Source organism: Acanthopagrus latus, chromosome 15, assembly GCF_904848185.1.
Source record: "Acanthopagrus latus isolate v.2019 chromosome 15, fAcaLat1.1, whole genome shotgun sequence".
NCBI classification, from domain to species: Eukaryota; Metazoa; Chordata; class Actinopteri; order Spariformes; family Sparidae; genus Acanthopagrus; species Acanthopagrus latus.
This window is the reverse complement of record NC_051053.1, coordinates 8388638-8403949: the sequence shown is the minus strand read 5'-3', so window position 1 is coordinate 8403949 and position 15312 is coordinate 8388638. Positions and strand designations below refer to the sequence as shown.

The following is a 15312-nucleotide window of genomic DNA, read 5'->3' as shown; positions in this document are numbered from 1 at the left end:
ACATGCGAGAACCTGGAGCACTTGACTGGTTTACAGGGTCACAGCACAATAGACCCGTGTTACCATATACAGTGTTTCCACTGACTTAAGTACAACAAGAGTTATTTTTAGCTCTGTGTTCAAATACAGACCCACATGCGAATAGTTTGACTCTGGTTATTTGTAGCGTACATACTCCTACAGGAGGATAAGAAAGTAGGCCGCCTCTGTCAGAGCTTTTGGCTGCAGTCAGCTCAAACATTTCTCTGCAGGGAGGTAGTGACTTACAGCAGAGATATACCCAGATAAGAGGCGCCTGTGGGCCAACAGAGGAACACTGTGCTTTTGGCTTTGGTTGCAAATCACTGCAAAGAATCCTAAGCCTTACTGTAAGTGTATGAGTCGAGGCCGACAGGTACTTCTAAATATAAATGTGGGATGACTCAGGATTTTCCATAGATATTATCCAGATGTTCTTGCACATCTTTACTCGTTATTCTTTATCTTCGGGCCGCCACTACCACTGAAATGCATTGATGTGGAAACGCTGGAAGTGTTTAACATTATAGCTTGGTAGTAACATGGTAATCGAGGTATAAGGTTTGATAATAAAGATGTATTAATTACTTCATACTTTAAGTAACTTTAAGTAAGTGTTAATCAGATAATAGCTTGGAATCAAAATAGGTAACTATGGGTGATATTAAGATGTATGCAACATGGTAATAAGGTAAAAAAAAAAAAGGGTTAAAAATAGGGAGACACAGAGCAATGAGGCAAAACTATTTAGTAAAAGCATAGAAGCAGTTTGGTAACAATATAGCAATATTTAGAATTTAAAAAAATTGTACTATGGTGGTTAACATGGTAATAACTTGATATTAATTAGGGTAATACAGGTTGATGTTTTTCCTCACAATATTATGAGCTACTATCATATAGACTGCATTCAAAATGACATGAATATTACTGGGAGTTAAAATTGGTAATTACTGTGCAAATTATAGTATTATGCTGTGACCAGGAAACACTCGTTGTTGCTATGCTAAATGCAAAATTTCAGTCTAATATATCCCAGATATACCCATTGTATATATTAAGTCAATACTACACCAAATAAGTGGGTAATTAAATGGTATTACTCAACAATTATCTCCTATCAAACTATTACTCCATTATTGCCATGTTATTCCTAAGCAGTGAAATGTAAAGTGCTACTTACACGGGTAATTTTTCTTTGACCTCTTCTTATTTACTGATCCACAGGGCCTACAAGGTCAGATGACGGGACATCAGACTGCTATCGACACACTACGCAAAATAGCTGAGTCTTTGATAACATCTGAAGGAGACCTCCTGAGCAACACGGATGAGATCCAGGAGACAGTAGGTGAGGGAAGATTTGAACGCAGGGAGCAGATTTTGCACTGTCTACGTAATATCTGGAAGAAATTCGCCTTTAAATATGCAAGTTAAAGTATGCTTTTAGGTTGTTACTTTTAAGTAGGTGGGTTGTGAAGTAAGCAGACAGTCCGTTGCTAGCAAGCTAAAATGTCAACATTGCCCAAAGTGTCCACCATTCCTTATATTAACACAAGTTATCAGTGAAATATGGCTTTTGGAGCGTCTCTTTTGTTTTCCTTTTCCCCAATAATTGGTTTCTTGGCTTACACTTAAAAATGCTTTTAATCCTTTATTATAACAAACGTATAAAAGTCAAATAAGACCTTGCTTTTGTTCAAAATGTTTATCTCTCAGCGTGTCCCAAACGGTGAGATGATGCTCAGTTTTAAACATGGCCCGGTTGTGTTCCCATGCTCTGTAGATGACATCGTTGAGCGCTATGACAACCTGTCCAAATCTGTGAGTGATCGAAATGAGAAGCTGCAGATCACCCTCACTCGCTCCATGAGTGTCCAGGATGGCTTGGATGAGATGATGGGATGGATGGAGGGAGTGGAGGCCAGTGTGAAAGAGAAAGAGCCAATCCCCCTGGACTCGGCCTCCATTGGAGACATCCTCAGCAGAGAAGCCGTATGTCTCCTTGTCATCAGTTTGGCAGTCCAGTAACTAAAATGACAGATCTATTATTTGATGCCATTAATGTTGATGAAGCTCATAAAACTTTGCTGTCCCTTCTGTGTATTAAAGGCGTTAGAACAGGACATAGCAAGTCGCCAGAGCAGTATCTCAGCCATGAAAGCCAAGGTGAAGAAGTTCGTGGAGACGGCGGATCCCTCGGCTGCTGCCCTCCTGCAGTCAAAGATGGACGCTCTCTCCCAGCGCTTCTCCGATGCCTGTGACAAGCACAAGCAGAAAGTCTCCCAACTGGAGCATCTGAAGGACAAGGTGGAGCAGTTCGAGAGTGTCGCAGATAAAGTTCAGCAGTTCGTTGTGAAGCGTTCACAAGACCTGCACGAGACGGACGGGCCTGGGAAAACTTTCAATGAACTGTCTCAGCTAATGCAGGTAAATACACTTCACAAGCGTGAATGGATGCATTTGGTGACTTTCAGTAACATTTAATTAAATATACAATAAGGGGATTTTAGCTAGTTGTGAAATGGTCTTGATTTGATGCCTCTGAATGGTCTACACAGGCAAACAAGACCATCAGTGAGAAGATTGGCACTTTCTGTGTCATTATTATAGTTATTCCTGATGCCTGTCACCGGGTCAGAATCCCCTCGACATCATAGCACTAATCAGGAATTGGTAACCTTAGCTTTCTCAAAGGAAATTACTATTACTGAGCAACTGAAACTGTTTGCTGTAGGCTACATGCAGGCTAACGTGAAAGTCATAAAGGCAGAAAAAAGTTCACTTCATTTCACCAGCCATCTACTTGTGGGTATGAAAGATTTATAACTGTAGTATGATGATGGCCGAACTCTACCTCTACCTCTACTCTAGCAGGTTCTCATACCGCTCTCCTCCACAGGGGTCGCAGGAGTCAATGAAAGTTCTTGTAGCAGCTTTAAAAAAAGAAAACTTTATACTGAAAAGATTGACTGACTGTTATGATGGCCTTGCAGGATACCAAAGCTGAGATGGCCGAACACGCCAGTGATTTGGAGAAGCTTCAGACTCTGTCCAAGGAGCTGTCTGAAATAAGCCCTGATGGAAACAAAGCCCAGATCCAGAGCAAGATGGACAATCTCTCAAATATTTTCAGCACCTTCAAAGACACTGTCAAAGAAAAGTAAGTTTGGACAGGGAAGGGATCTTTGTATTTCCACTTGTTGTTTTTTTGGGGAACTTTGTTTTTATTATGTGCAAGATAAAAAATTAGGACAAGTTAGTTTGGGCCAAACATTTGTGCAGGAAATATGAACGGATTGTATTTCTATTTGTAATGATTATTCATTCATCCATTTCCTTCTATCTATATCTTGGTAATGTACAAATGGATGTGTAATATGACTGATTCTTGTCTACCACAGGGAAGAGGAGGTTTCATCCTGTCACGACCAGCTGGGAGAGTTCAGATCTGCAGCCAGCGCTCTCACCAAGTGGCTAGAGCAGACCAATGAGAAGGTTCCTGCGGTTCAGCCGAGCAGCAGCGAGAAAACTCTGGAGAAGGACCTGCAGATAGTCAATGTGAGTCAGGCGATAAATAAAAAGTCACACTGCACTTAAAGTGCTGGGACAGAAGCAATTGATGTCATACTGTGCATCTGGCTCAGTAGTGAAGTCTATGTGTTTTGCAATAGATGGATGCGAGTGCTTTTTAATAGATTATAGGTCTGTCCTCCCTAAACTCCCTGCTATCCCAGCCTGCTGTTTCTGCCAACTAATGACACACGGATGATATGTGTTTACAAGGGAGTACTGTCCAGCAGAACGACCACTTTCTTCACAAGTAGATCCTGAATCTAGTGTGAAAATCAGCAGTGAAAAAAAGGCTTTGAGAGGAGAATTCTTCCACCACCATTTTTTTGACATTGCTGCCTTGTTTATACTGTACCATTAATCTGTCTGATTCATCTATCATTAGGGATTATTAGATGAATGGACATCAGAAGGCCCCGCTGTCCAAGACTTCAACAGTAAAGGATCAGAACTCTGCAGCCTCATCACCTTCCTCACATCCCCTGCCAAGACAAAGACTCCTAATAAGTCAGGTAAACATCAGCACACTTGACCTCGTATGTCTAAATTAGAAGCATGGTGTTGGGTTCTGTATAATCACTAACCTAATTAGAGATCACAGAAAGATCTTTAGCCAACAGTCATAAACAAGTCTGCCTGTCCCTCACACAAGCTTTGTCTTATGTCTTTGCATCAGCTCTTACTAATGGTGGTGGTCCAGGGACTCATTCCTACCTAACAAATAAAGGTAATAAACTCTGTATGTTCATGCTGCTGTGGGAATACATTGTTTGCGGCGGGCTGTGTGGGTGTTACGGCTGGTTTTCAAAACGCTGCTGCAGCTCCGGGGGCTCAGTGCCAGACATACAGTAACGAATGTAACTTACAGTGACAGTATGTTCAGATTATGAATAATACAGTTGCGGGACGAAGACGCGAAGACAGATGGAGTTTATTATCATTTAATGCTCCACCTGTTGTGCTGATTTTGATTACCTGTAATTACCTCACCTGTGTATATTGATTGGGAAGTTGCCAAAATACATGTTGACGAACATCAGTGTGGCAATGATGATTATAATGGTCAAATGGGAGAACTATCCTTAGTTTTCTTTTTTGATCATTCACTACGTTAAGGATTCAGCACCCAGCATTTAGTTATAAGCGTAAGGTGAGAGTGATTGCGTCAAATGTTTTTTGGTTTGTTAATGAAAAAGAATGAAAAAAAAATCAATGTGCACATTACAGTGACACACTGAGCAAAATATTAATTGTACATTTTTGTACAAGTTAATTTTTTTCTGTGATGACTTATTGTAAAGCTTGCAGTCACACACGCATTTTTCACAAATGTGTCGATTCCATTTGCAGGGAGTTGGTGATACTGTCCTCACTCATTTTCTGAACATACTGTACCACAAGGCTACCTTATTAACAGTTTTCAACAGATGTTATCGTGACCTCAATTTGACTCTCAATATAAAACCCTGGTAGGTAAACCTGACAGAATTATTCGATGTCCTCAGAGCTGATGGTAATACAGCAGAACATGTCATTCGTAAACGAGGGATACGCGAGTCTCGGGGAAACGCTGAAGAGCCGAGCAGCAGATCTGAGCAGTTCGGTGCAGGAGGTCAAAGAAGCCCAAAAGGAGACAGACGACATGATGACATGGCTGAAAGACATGAAAAAGACTGCAGCTTCCTGGAACAAAGCTGCCACAGAGAAAGACTCGGTGAAAACACAGCTTGAACAGCAGAAGGTACTCAAGTGTTGTTGTCGCTCACCAAATAGACTGTTTCAAAATGACAGTATGCTCTGAATCTGCACACAATCCTTGCTGATTTTACTCAGCTGGGAATGTGAGTTGCATATCACAGGACTCTGCAATTTTATCTTGTTTTTTATTCCCTCAGGTGTTCGAGGATGACATGAAGCAAAAGCAGGAGCAGCTCCAGAAGCTCAGAGAGAAGCTCCTCAACTTGATTAAGACTCATCCAAACTCCCCCGAGGCAGCAAAGTGGAAGCAGATGCTGGCTGAAATAGGTATGCACAAGGTGTTGTCTCCAGATGGCCCAGGGTAATTTATGTCACTGAATCTGTCAGAGGCATGTTGAATCCCACTGACGAAAAATGTGTCTCATTACGGCACTGGGATTTGAGTTATGGCTTTTTAAAGTAGACCAGCTACAATACTAGTGCTCATCCAGTCATCTACCCACCCCATACATGCATGTTAACAGAAGGTGAGCCTGTGTCAGTACCTGCCTCACCGATGGAATTAACACATCCGTTGTGCCAAGTTCTGCACAGCAGGAGGTTTTGCGGAGAGAACAGTAGGACGGTGGATAGAAAGGTGCTGTTGTGCTGACTAATGCAGACTGGTGTGATTGTTCTGCCCTCCTGCTCAGATGCTGCCTGGGCTGACATCAGCGGCTCTGTAGAGGAGAGGAAGCAGCACCTGGAGCAGTCCAACAAGAATCTGGACATCTTCCAAACGACTGAGAAGCAGCTCGGTCAGTGGCTTTCAGAGAAAGAGCTGATGATGAGTGTCCTTGGCCCCCTCTCCATAGACCCCAACATGCTTAAAATGCAGAAGCAACAAGTTCAGGTAGGCACAGCGCATATTGTAGAAGCCTCTGCATCTCTTAAGAATCAGTATTTTCTTTGAAGGGATGTTCATCCTGGCCCATTTTTCTTTCTCCAGATCCTCCAGAATGAATTCAAGAGCCGTAAACCTCAGTACGAGCAACTCGAGGAGGCCGCCTCTGCCATCCTGAGTTCTTCGGGCAACCAGGACCTCTCAAGTGGGAAGCTGGTAAGAGAGCAGCTCGCCGGCGTCACCCAGAAGTGGCAAGGCCTCACGGGACAGCTGGACCAGCGAGACAGCCTCATCGACCAGGCTGCGGTGAAGACAGGTCAGTTTCAGGAGTTACTGAGGAGTCTCAGTCAGACCGCCAGTCAGCTGGAGAATCAGCTCACCAACCACCAGGGCCAGAGCACTCAGCCCGATGCTGTGAAGAAGCAGCTGGAGGACGTCCAGAACATCTCAGGTCAGCTGAGAGAGGAGAGGAAGAGGCTGAAGGAGGCCGAGGCCATCAACGCAGAGCTCACAGCCATGGTGACCGAGGACTACCTCAAAGCAGACCTAGCCAGGCAGCTGGAGAGTGTCAGCAAGCCTTTCAAACAGCTGGAAGAGAAAGCAGGTTGGCCTTTTAACTTAACCTAATAATGTCATGTTGTAATGCTTGGAGAGAAAGAACCATTCTATGTGTGTTGAGTCACAGTTAATATATTTATTCTATGATAACAACTTCCCAGAAGACTAAATTGGTGTAATCATAATCGCTCATGTGGAGAATTCTGGTTGATTTTCTGTCAACTTTATTTACAGCTCAGTTTATATTTGGCATCTGGTCTTAGAGCCTGACTGGTATATTGTCGGCCCATTGAATTTGCTGATATTGGCCTTCACAAATATATTGGTTTACTCCCTAATGTCGGTACTGGCCCCAAATCTCGGTATTGGCCCAGTCTGTCTGTAATAATCAGATAATAATCAACAATAATGGCCACTAAATTATATCAGAAATGTAGAATTAAAGTTTACATTAGGCTGTTGCAGCACTTAAGCCACTAATTGTCAAATGTCTTTGTTGTAGCGAAACGGATCGAACAGCTCAACTCGACCTTCGCCAGCTCTCAGCAGTTCCATCAGACCTCCAAAGACTTCCAGTCGTGGTTAGGTGAGAAGCTCCAGGAACAGTCCAAGCCCCAGCTCATCTCGGCCAAAGTGGATGTCCTGCAACAAGCCCTGGAGGAGCACAGTAAGCTCCAGAAGGCTCTGAGTGAACAGGACGAAGCTTACAACACAATCATCGGGGAAGGGGAGACGCTGCTGCAGAACACTGATGGTGCAGAAAAGCTGGCACTACAAGGACAGCTCACCACACTGTCTTCCAACTGGGATGAGGTGAAGAGGAGCTCTGCGGAGCAGGCTGACAAGCTCCAGACTGCTCTGCAGAGATCTCTGAAGTATCAGGAGAGTGCAGAGAAACTCAGCTCTTGGATTCAAGAGTGTGAAGCCAGCGAGGGCCGAGTCAAACTCACGGTGGATCCAGTTGCTGTGGAGAGCTCCATTTCTCAGGTGAAGGCTCTCCAGAAGGATGTCGACAAGCACAGAGGGATGGTGGAGCAGCTCAACACGGCTGCAGATGGCCTTCTCGAGGTGGCCAACACGGACACCGAAGCCGTCAAAGAGGAGATGGCTAATATCGGCAAGAGGGTGGACAATGTAGCAGAAGGTTTGCTGAGCAAGAGGGAGTGCCTGGAGAAGATCTCGCACACTGTTAAGGAATTTAATGATGCTTACAAAGAGGCAAAGGGTCAGCTGGAGGGGGCTAAGAAGCAGGTGGACACCTATGAATCACAGGGAGTGCAGGCGCACAGCAACAAGAACCTGACCAACATGAAAGCCCAACATAAGAGCTTAGAGGGGGTGCAGAACCAAGTAGAACACATGAAGAACTTAGCCAAGGACCTCGTGGTGGAGGTCCCTGATGCTGACGGCGTGACAGACCTCTTACTGCAGGCCGACAGCGTAGAAAAAGACTACAGCACCCTTAACAAGAAACTAGAGGACACGTGCCAAGTGTTGGAGGGTAAACTGCAGGGCATCGGGCAGTTCCAGAACAGCATCCGTGAGATGTTCGCCCGTTTCACTGACCTGGATGATGAACTGGACAGCATGGCTCCTGTGGATCTCGACCTGGCCACGCTCAAAGAACAACAGGAGAGCATACAGAGCTTCGTGACGAAGCTGCAAGAGCTGATGGCCAACACGGCCAACGCTGGAGACAGCTGTAAGAAGATGCTAGAGACTGAGACCTCTCCTGACCTGTTGGGCCTGAAGAGAGATCTGGATACTCTGAGTAAGCAGTGTGGTAAACTGTTGGACCGGGCTAAAGGCAGAGAAGTGCAGGTGCAAAGTACTCTGAGTAAACTGGAGGAGTTGTACGGGGAACTGCACCGGGCGGATGAAAAACTCTGCAGAGCTGTCGACAAGGAGGCGTCTCAGGAGGCAGTCGGCATGGAGACAGACGTCATCAACCAACAGCTGGAGGCCTTTAAGGTATGTTGTCCTCAATTTAAAATGTATTTTGTTTTTTAAGGCCTAAATATGGAATTTCATTGGATTAAACTGATTAAATAATACGTGAATGAGTTGGATGACAGAAGATGAAACAGACGTGAAATCACAGCAGCAGTTATTGGAGTTTAATGGTTATAGCTCCCTGGTGCATTTGCACTGTGTTTGTTTTATGCTCTCTAGGGATTGGTTCATGTCGCTACGGTCATAAACACACATAGTTTGGTTTAATTTGCCTGGTAGAGTAATGAGTCATAAACTGCTACTTCTAATAAATTGAGCTCTTACATTAATTTTTGATAATTTTGTGTGTGTGTAGTAAGAATTATAAGTGCCAAAATATAGTCAGATTGCATCCAGTAAGCTGGATATTTATTATTTTCAGGGCAGTTTATAGACTATTCATTGCAATGTTGCACTTGTTTTTGTTATTATTTTCATAAGCTATATTTGTTATATAGATTGCAGCTGCAACTAATGACTGATTCGTCTGCTGACTTTTTTCTAGAACAAGTTCATCAAATGTTTGTGTCTGAAAAGTGTCCAAAAATATTACATTTATTGAAAAAGCTATATTCAGATTTAACTTCTTAAATGTGAATATCTGTTGCTTTGTCCTAAACAAGAGAATGTTTCAGTTATTTACTTACAAATTAGTTAAAAAGTTGTACATTAATTAATGGACAAATCATTTCAGCTAATATAAATATTAAATTAATTTGATTAAGAGTGGGATATATTAACAAACTCCGGTGGACTCAGTAGAGCACATACTGTACCTCCACCCAGGCCCAACGGTCCCCTTTAATTCCATCAAGCCTAATCCAATACCAAATAAAAACATTCTCAAAACCTGCCAGATGTGATTTGGATCTGCATCATATTGCCCTCCATTATTCCCTGAGACATTAACATCAATGCCGATAAATGCCCTATCTTGCAAAGCATTCCTGGTAAAATAAGATAATAGAATATATATTTTCAAATCATTCCCGATCAGCAGTAATCAGTGTGAAAAATGTTCCCTTTGGTTTCCAAACCAGGCAGTTAACGACAAACGCTTTCGTTACTATTAACATGAATTACACAATTACACAAAAGCTATATGCTAAAAGCTATCCCCTCCCCTGGGTTTCACACATCAAAATGTTGACATTGCTCTCATTACACAAACGTATACTCAGTAATTCAGATGCTGTCTATCTGTAAAAACCTTGCATTTGGGGGCAGATAAGCAGCAGCCTCTTCGCCGAGCACGACAACCCTCAGGGGACTGCTGGTTCATTAAGGGCATCTGCTGTTAACAAAAGAGCCGCGGCCCATTTGCAGTGATGGTGCAGGAGGGATGGACCGTCACAGACAGGTGGTCGCCAGCGGGGCGTCACTTGATTCAATGGTCCCAATAATGAAGCTGGGCCTGCGTCCCGATCTCTTCACACTGATATTGCTCTTTAACATTTGAACCTTCGGGGCCTCTCGACTTAGAGCAGCCTGGTGTTAATTCGATTACTTCGACACCAGATAGTAAAGTGATGGTTGGAGATCATTTAAATGAAACCTGATCGTAGATAGTGGCAGACCAAGTGTCCATTAAGTTTTACCTACCAGTTAATTTGGTTACTGTGATTATATAGCATTAAAAACGCAAAAAGGAGCCTTATGATTTAGATAAACTAGGAGCTTTGTAATCCTGCTTTTTCTGCTTCTATCTTGGCTTTTGATAGGGGATGATAATGACAAGGAATCAGTGCGCACTAGTAGCTTCCTAGTTGTCCTAATGGTCTGTTTTCAATCAGATCAAATCTCCATATTGTCTATAAAATCACGGAGGCCTTTGTTGATATCAGCGAGGGATAAAAGACGGGGCAGCCATTAGCAAGATTCGCAAACAGATGCAAAATATTTTAAAAGCCTGTAAATTCCTGTGGAGTCCTCCAAAAGAGGATTAACCTATATTAACCAGGGAAATCATGAAGCACTTCTTCATGTAGATAGCATTACAATAAAACAATGTAAACAGATGTGTATAGGCAAATGGCACGGATCTGTCCTCAGATGTAGGTCAGAGGATTTCTTTTCAATTAAGGGGGTGCTCGGCTCACGTAGGAGGGCTGCACCCGAACCTCCAGTTGAACTGCATGGATTAAAATATCACGGGGAGGGTGGGGGTGTCAGTTTGCTGTGTGGAGTCCCTTTTTTAAAAGGCCTCGCAGGGTAACTATTAAAGAAGTGATTGATTCAAATTGTTGCTGAGCAGCATGGTCACGGTGCGTGTCCTCATCCCCCCCTCTTTGTGCTTGTCACCAGTCTGGGCTGAGAGGGCACGCACACGGCCTCAGCTGCTGGTGGAAAATCCCCTTTGTGTTTATTCGCAAAAGCAGCATCGCAGCTTCGGTGTGTTTCTGCATTTAGGCGCAGCACGAAAACTTTGAGAGATTGTGTCATATTTCGTTTTACATTCAGCGGATCAGGCTCTTGTTACCGTAGGTAAGTGGGCCTTGTTGGCAGCCTGTGAGAAAGAAATAAACAGAGAAAGACAAGCGCCCGGATCCGTCTCTTTCATGTGCTGTTACCATTTTAGGTCGGGTTTTGAAAGAGACATGTCTGACTTCATGTGTTTACCCCCGTTTTTCCACATGAGATTTGGAGGAGCTCGACTGGTGTGCGTACTGTATATCTTTAAGTGTACCTTTAAGGGCAGCTCCAGTGACTCAACGCCGCTGGAGGTTGGCGTGGGTGTCTTTCCTCGCTGTGCAGACATTACATCAGTGGCTCTTTCAATTCATAAAGGAATTTCTGCCGACTGAATCACACCGAAGCTGACCCGGTTCACTGAGGTTGATGGGGGGAAAAAGTCATCGTGACTACGTAGTGCTGGTTACTCACTGCTACACAGCAATAATGATACACTCGCCTTGAAGTGAAACATGAAACTGGAACAAGCTAGCGCATATTGTTTTGCTGTAAGGCGATTATGCTGGGTTTTCTGTTCATCAGGCGTTGTTTCTTCCATTGTGGATCAACATCTGAAGTGTTAAGGCACTCCTCAGCTCAACATAAACAATGCTCTGTACACTCCCACATTACACTGGTGACAATGGAATAAAAATCCATTAATTAGCTGTTGAATGTTGATTTAGATCTCTGGTGCCTCAGTTGATAAGCTGACTTTACCTTTGTTTATTTTAAACACAATGACATCAGACTGCTCAGTTTGAGAGTTAACAACTGAGTCTTAAAGGTGCAACATGTCAGACTTTGATGAGTTTGAAACACTCAGGAGTTGATTGAAATCATCAGCATGTGTAGAAATAGCCATTTTGACATCATGTCAAAGTTGTTTATGTATTGTAATGCAGAGATGTCTACGTACGTTAGCATGCTAACCAGCTAGCTTCAGAACCTGCATTACCACTTTCAGTCCATTAGTATAGCTCAGGCCTCCAGAGGATGGTCATCACCAGAGCTGGAATTCGGTTTGACCTGTACTATATACTGCACTGAGAGGGTGCCCAGCCCAACTGTGTTGCCAGCTGGCCCGGCTCGGGTTCCATTGCCCATTCCAACGCAGCTCCTCATCCTGGGTCATCCACCCGGTCCCAGGCCCTAAAGTCTTCTCTCAGCGGTACAAAGCCCCAGTGTTAGCAGCCTAAACATTATCAAACCCCCCAGTGCTCTGAGCTCCCAGTGCAGGCAGGGTCAGCTATAAGGAAGGCTAGCTGCACAGCTAATTAAGCTAATTAGCTATGAGCTGCCACAGTTAGCAGAGTTAGGTAGGGTTGACAGGTAGATAATTCTTACATATTGTACCTTTAACAAGTATTATCTAATTGATCAAAGAAGTTGTTCAGCAAAGTATGTTTACTGTTTTTTTGTTTTCTACTACAGTATACTGAGTATCTTTGGATTTGTATTGTTATTTAAATATATTACCTCGGGTTGTAGAAAATTATGATGACCTATCATCACTATATTATACATATTTTTTTTAGATCAAACAATTAAAATAGTACAATCATCACTTTTAATCAATACTGGAGAATTTGAGTTTATGCAGAGTAGTCCAAGAAGCTCTCTTTAGTTTATTTCATTAAAGGTTACAGTTTAATACAGATTAAAAAAAAAAAAAAAAAAAAAAAAGAGAGCAGCAGCAAAACATCTAATATAAAGCTGATGTTTGTCACTCGTCCGATTTGATCATGCTCAGACATTTTCCACACACAGAGCACATGTTTCTCCCCCCGTGTGACTCTCTTAGTTCTGCTCTTAGTTGCAGTTGTCATAGAATCCCCTCTGTGCCTCATTGTTTGGAGAGGCTGATTAAAGATGCAATTTTAAAAGCATATTTCAGTTGCTTGCATAAAAAATGTGTCCTATTTTAAACCTTCAGCTTTTAAATCTGAAGTGCTCGAATAAAATGCAACGCTACAATTTATGTGAAGTTCAGAAAGAATCAAAGTTATACGGGACGGTGGGGACAAAGGCACCGGTCACAGCCATGAGGAGTAATGCGCATTCACACGTTCGAAAGCTTAAATATTTAAAATCATGTGGTATTCATTGGCGGAACACCCTTTTCTGAAATCCCACCAGATCTTAACCACTTATTTGTCTCGGCCAGCGTCTTTCTTTCCGACTCCTCTCATGCGTGCAGGAGTGGACAAAGAAGTTTGGATTGTTCGGCTCCTCACTGAGCTACTTGGTGCAGACAGTCCAGGAAACAGAAATACATTCCTTTCATTATCTCCTCCATCCTCCTTTCTTCTCCTACTCCGGTCACTGGACATAAAAAGCGCCTTCATGCACTTGGCAGAGCCCTCGGTGTTAAATTACCTGGGACCTGTGCCTCCCTCAGCATTCCACAGTAATTAAGAATATCTGCAGGGTCCACAACAACAGTCCACGAGAAGAAAAAAAAAGAGAGAGGGCTCGGAGAGAAAAAAGGCAAAATGTGTATCTATTTCAGCATAGTGTGATGTCATCAAAGTGGGAGCTGCCTGCTGGTCTAGTTTTTTTTTTTTGTGTGTGTGAAGTAGTAGAAAAGCTGTGTATACGCCTCCCCTCCCCACCCCTCCCGTCCCCTCCTCGTTCTCCTAGTCACTGAAAGAAAAAAAAAAGAAAGAAAAAAGACAAAAAAAAGTGAGTGATTGTGTCAGGATGCAGAAGATGGCTTAGAAGTGAAGTCATGTGGGCTGTGCTGACATAAGGGGGAATTAGAAAGTGGAGGAAAAAAAAAAAAAAAAAAAAACGGGTCATGTGTCCACCAATCAACATGTGCCGGAGCGGCTCTGAGCACAAATGGAGTTGTGGCAGATGTTGTCTGAATAATGAGCGGGGGCGGGGCATGAAACCCTCTGCCAGGAGGGTGTCTGTCATTGCGAGGGAGCGATGAGAGAGAGAGGGCAGGCTTTTTTGTTTATCCAGGAGTACCAGCTCTCCTCAGAACTGCCCCACAGTTTTTTGGTGGAGCCCTTCTGGATTTGTCTGTGGATTATTTTTACACTTTTGCACTGAAGACTTTCCTCGGGCTTTGCGTGGATGCTGCGCGGATTTCAGGGGGAAAAGAAGCACTTTGGCCCGGAGGAATAGTGATTAAGTTTTGGCAATGCATGGAGAACAGCCTGGAGGAATATTTTTGGGATAGGTGGCTGTAATGAGGGACTGGATTTTGCTTTCTTATTACAGAGCATGAAGCTGCTATACAGGGTTTTTTTATATTGTTTGACATGTTTGTATTTCTAAAGCCTTTATTTTTTAATCAACGTGGTAGTGTCCATGATTTTTAAAGGAAAATCACCAAGAGCAATTTTAGTAGATTTTATTTTGAAAATTTAGTATTTATTTGTTAAGATTGAAAAGAAGAGAAAAATGATTATTTTGCACACGGTTGCTTCTCACATTGTGCTCCTTTCTAAATGACTCGGTGTGCACTAAAACAACAGTATACCTCAAAGGATTTCACTACATCCTTAATCTTTTCTTTGTTGTGAGTAGTGACAATTGTTTTAGCATGGGCAAGCCGCTGAGCAGACCAGATTGCCTCAGACAAAACCCTTCCTGTGTGGGGAAGGGGGAGGAGGAGGACCTGAACATTGACGACTGCTACGTGCCCCAGAGATCCATTTATGACACCGTGCGGCTCAATGAGCAGATAGACTCGGGCTCTAAAGGCAGCCTTTCTTCCCGGCACTTCACAGGCACCTTACCTTACACTCACCGCACGTTGGACCTCAGCAGCTTGTGTGGAAATGGAGCTCTCTCTACTTCCAGTTCATTTGAACTCCGGACCCGCAAACCAGCCATGCTGGATGAGCGTGCCGTCTTTGATGGGCTTAAACTCAACGGTCACATGATCAGGGTGACTGATACAGTGCTGCCCAAGTCCCGTCTCCAGGGAGGAGAGAAGAAGGATCACCCTCATCATCGGCGGTCGTGGCGGACTTTCGCGCCAACTAATTTGGGCGAGTATGCGAGCCGCAGTGGGACCTTGCTGTCCGGGAGTGTTGAGAGACCTGGGTTAGTCAATGGCAGGAGAGGGCAGAGTATGACCAGCTCACTGACATCTGAAGAGGACTCAGGTCTGTACAGTCCAA

General features: G+C 43.5%; 1 protein-coding gene across 16 annotated transcripts in view; it reads left to right on the top strand.

Moving 5' to 3' along the window:
- Nucleotides 1–15312, top strand: part of dst (dystonin) — a 118892-nt gene that overhangs the window by 74327 nt on the left and 29253 nt on the right. For 15 of the 16 annotated variants that reach the window (XR_005079327.1, XM_037123988.1, XM_037123976.1 and 12 more), the window contains 12 exons: nt 1246–1369; nt 1805–2013; nt 2131–2448; nt 3015–3181; nt 3423–3579; nt 3977–4103; nt 4268–4318; nt 5097–5332; nt 5487–5616; nt 5982–6181; nt 6278–6776; nt 7233–8701. Coding sequence is in view for 15 of the 16 variants with exons in the window: in XM_037123988.1 (XP_036979883.1) it covers nt 1246–1369; nt 1805–2013; nt 2131–2448; nt 3015–3181; nt 3423–3579; nt 3977–4103; nt 4268–4318; nt 5097–5332; nt 5487–5616; nt 5982–6181; nt 6278–6776; nt 7233–8701 (3687 nt within the window). In the remaining variant the exon portion in view is untranslated. The remainder of the gene's footprint in view (nt 1–1245; nt 1370–1804; nt 2014–2130; nt 2449–3014; nt 3182–3422; nt 3580–3976; nt 4104–4267; nt 4319–5096; nt 5333–5486; nt 5617–5981; nt 6182–6277; nt 6777–7232; nt 8702–15312) is intronic. The other variant, XM_037123975.1, reaches the window with a different exon arrangement.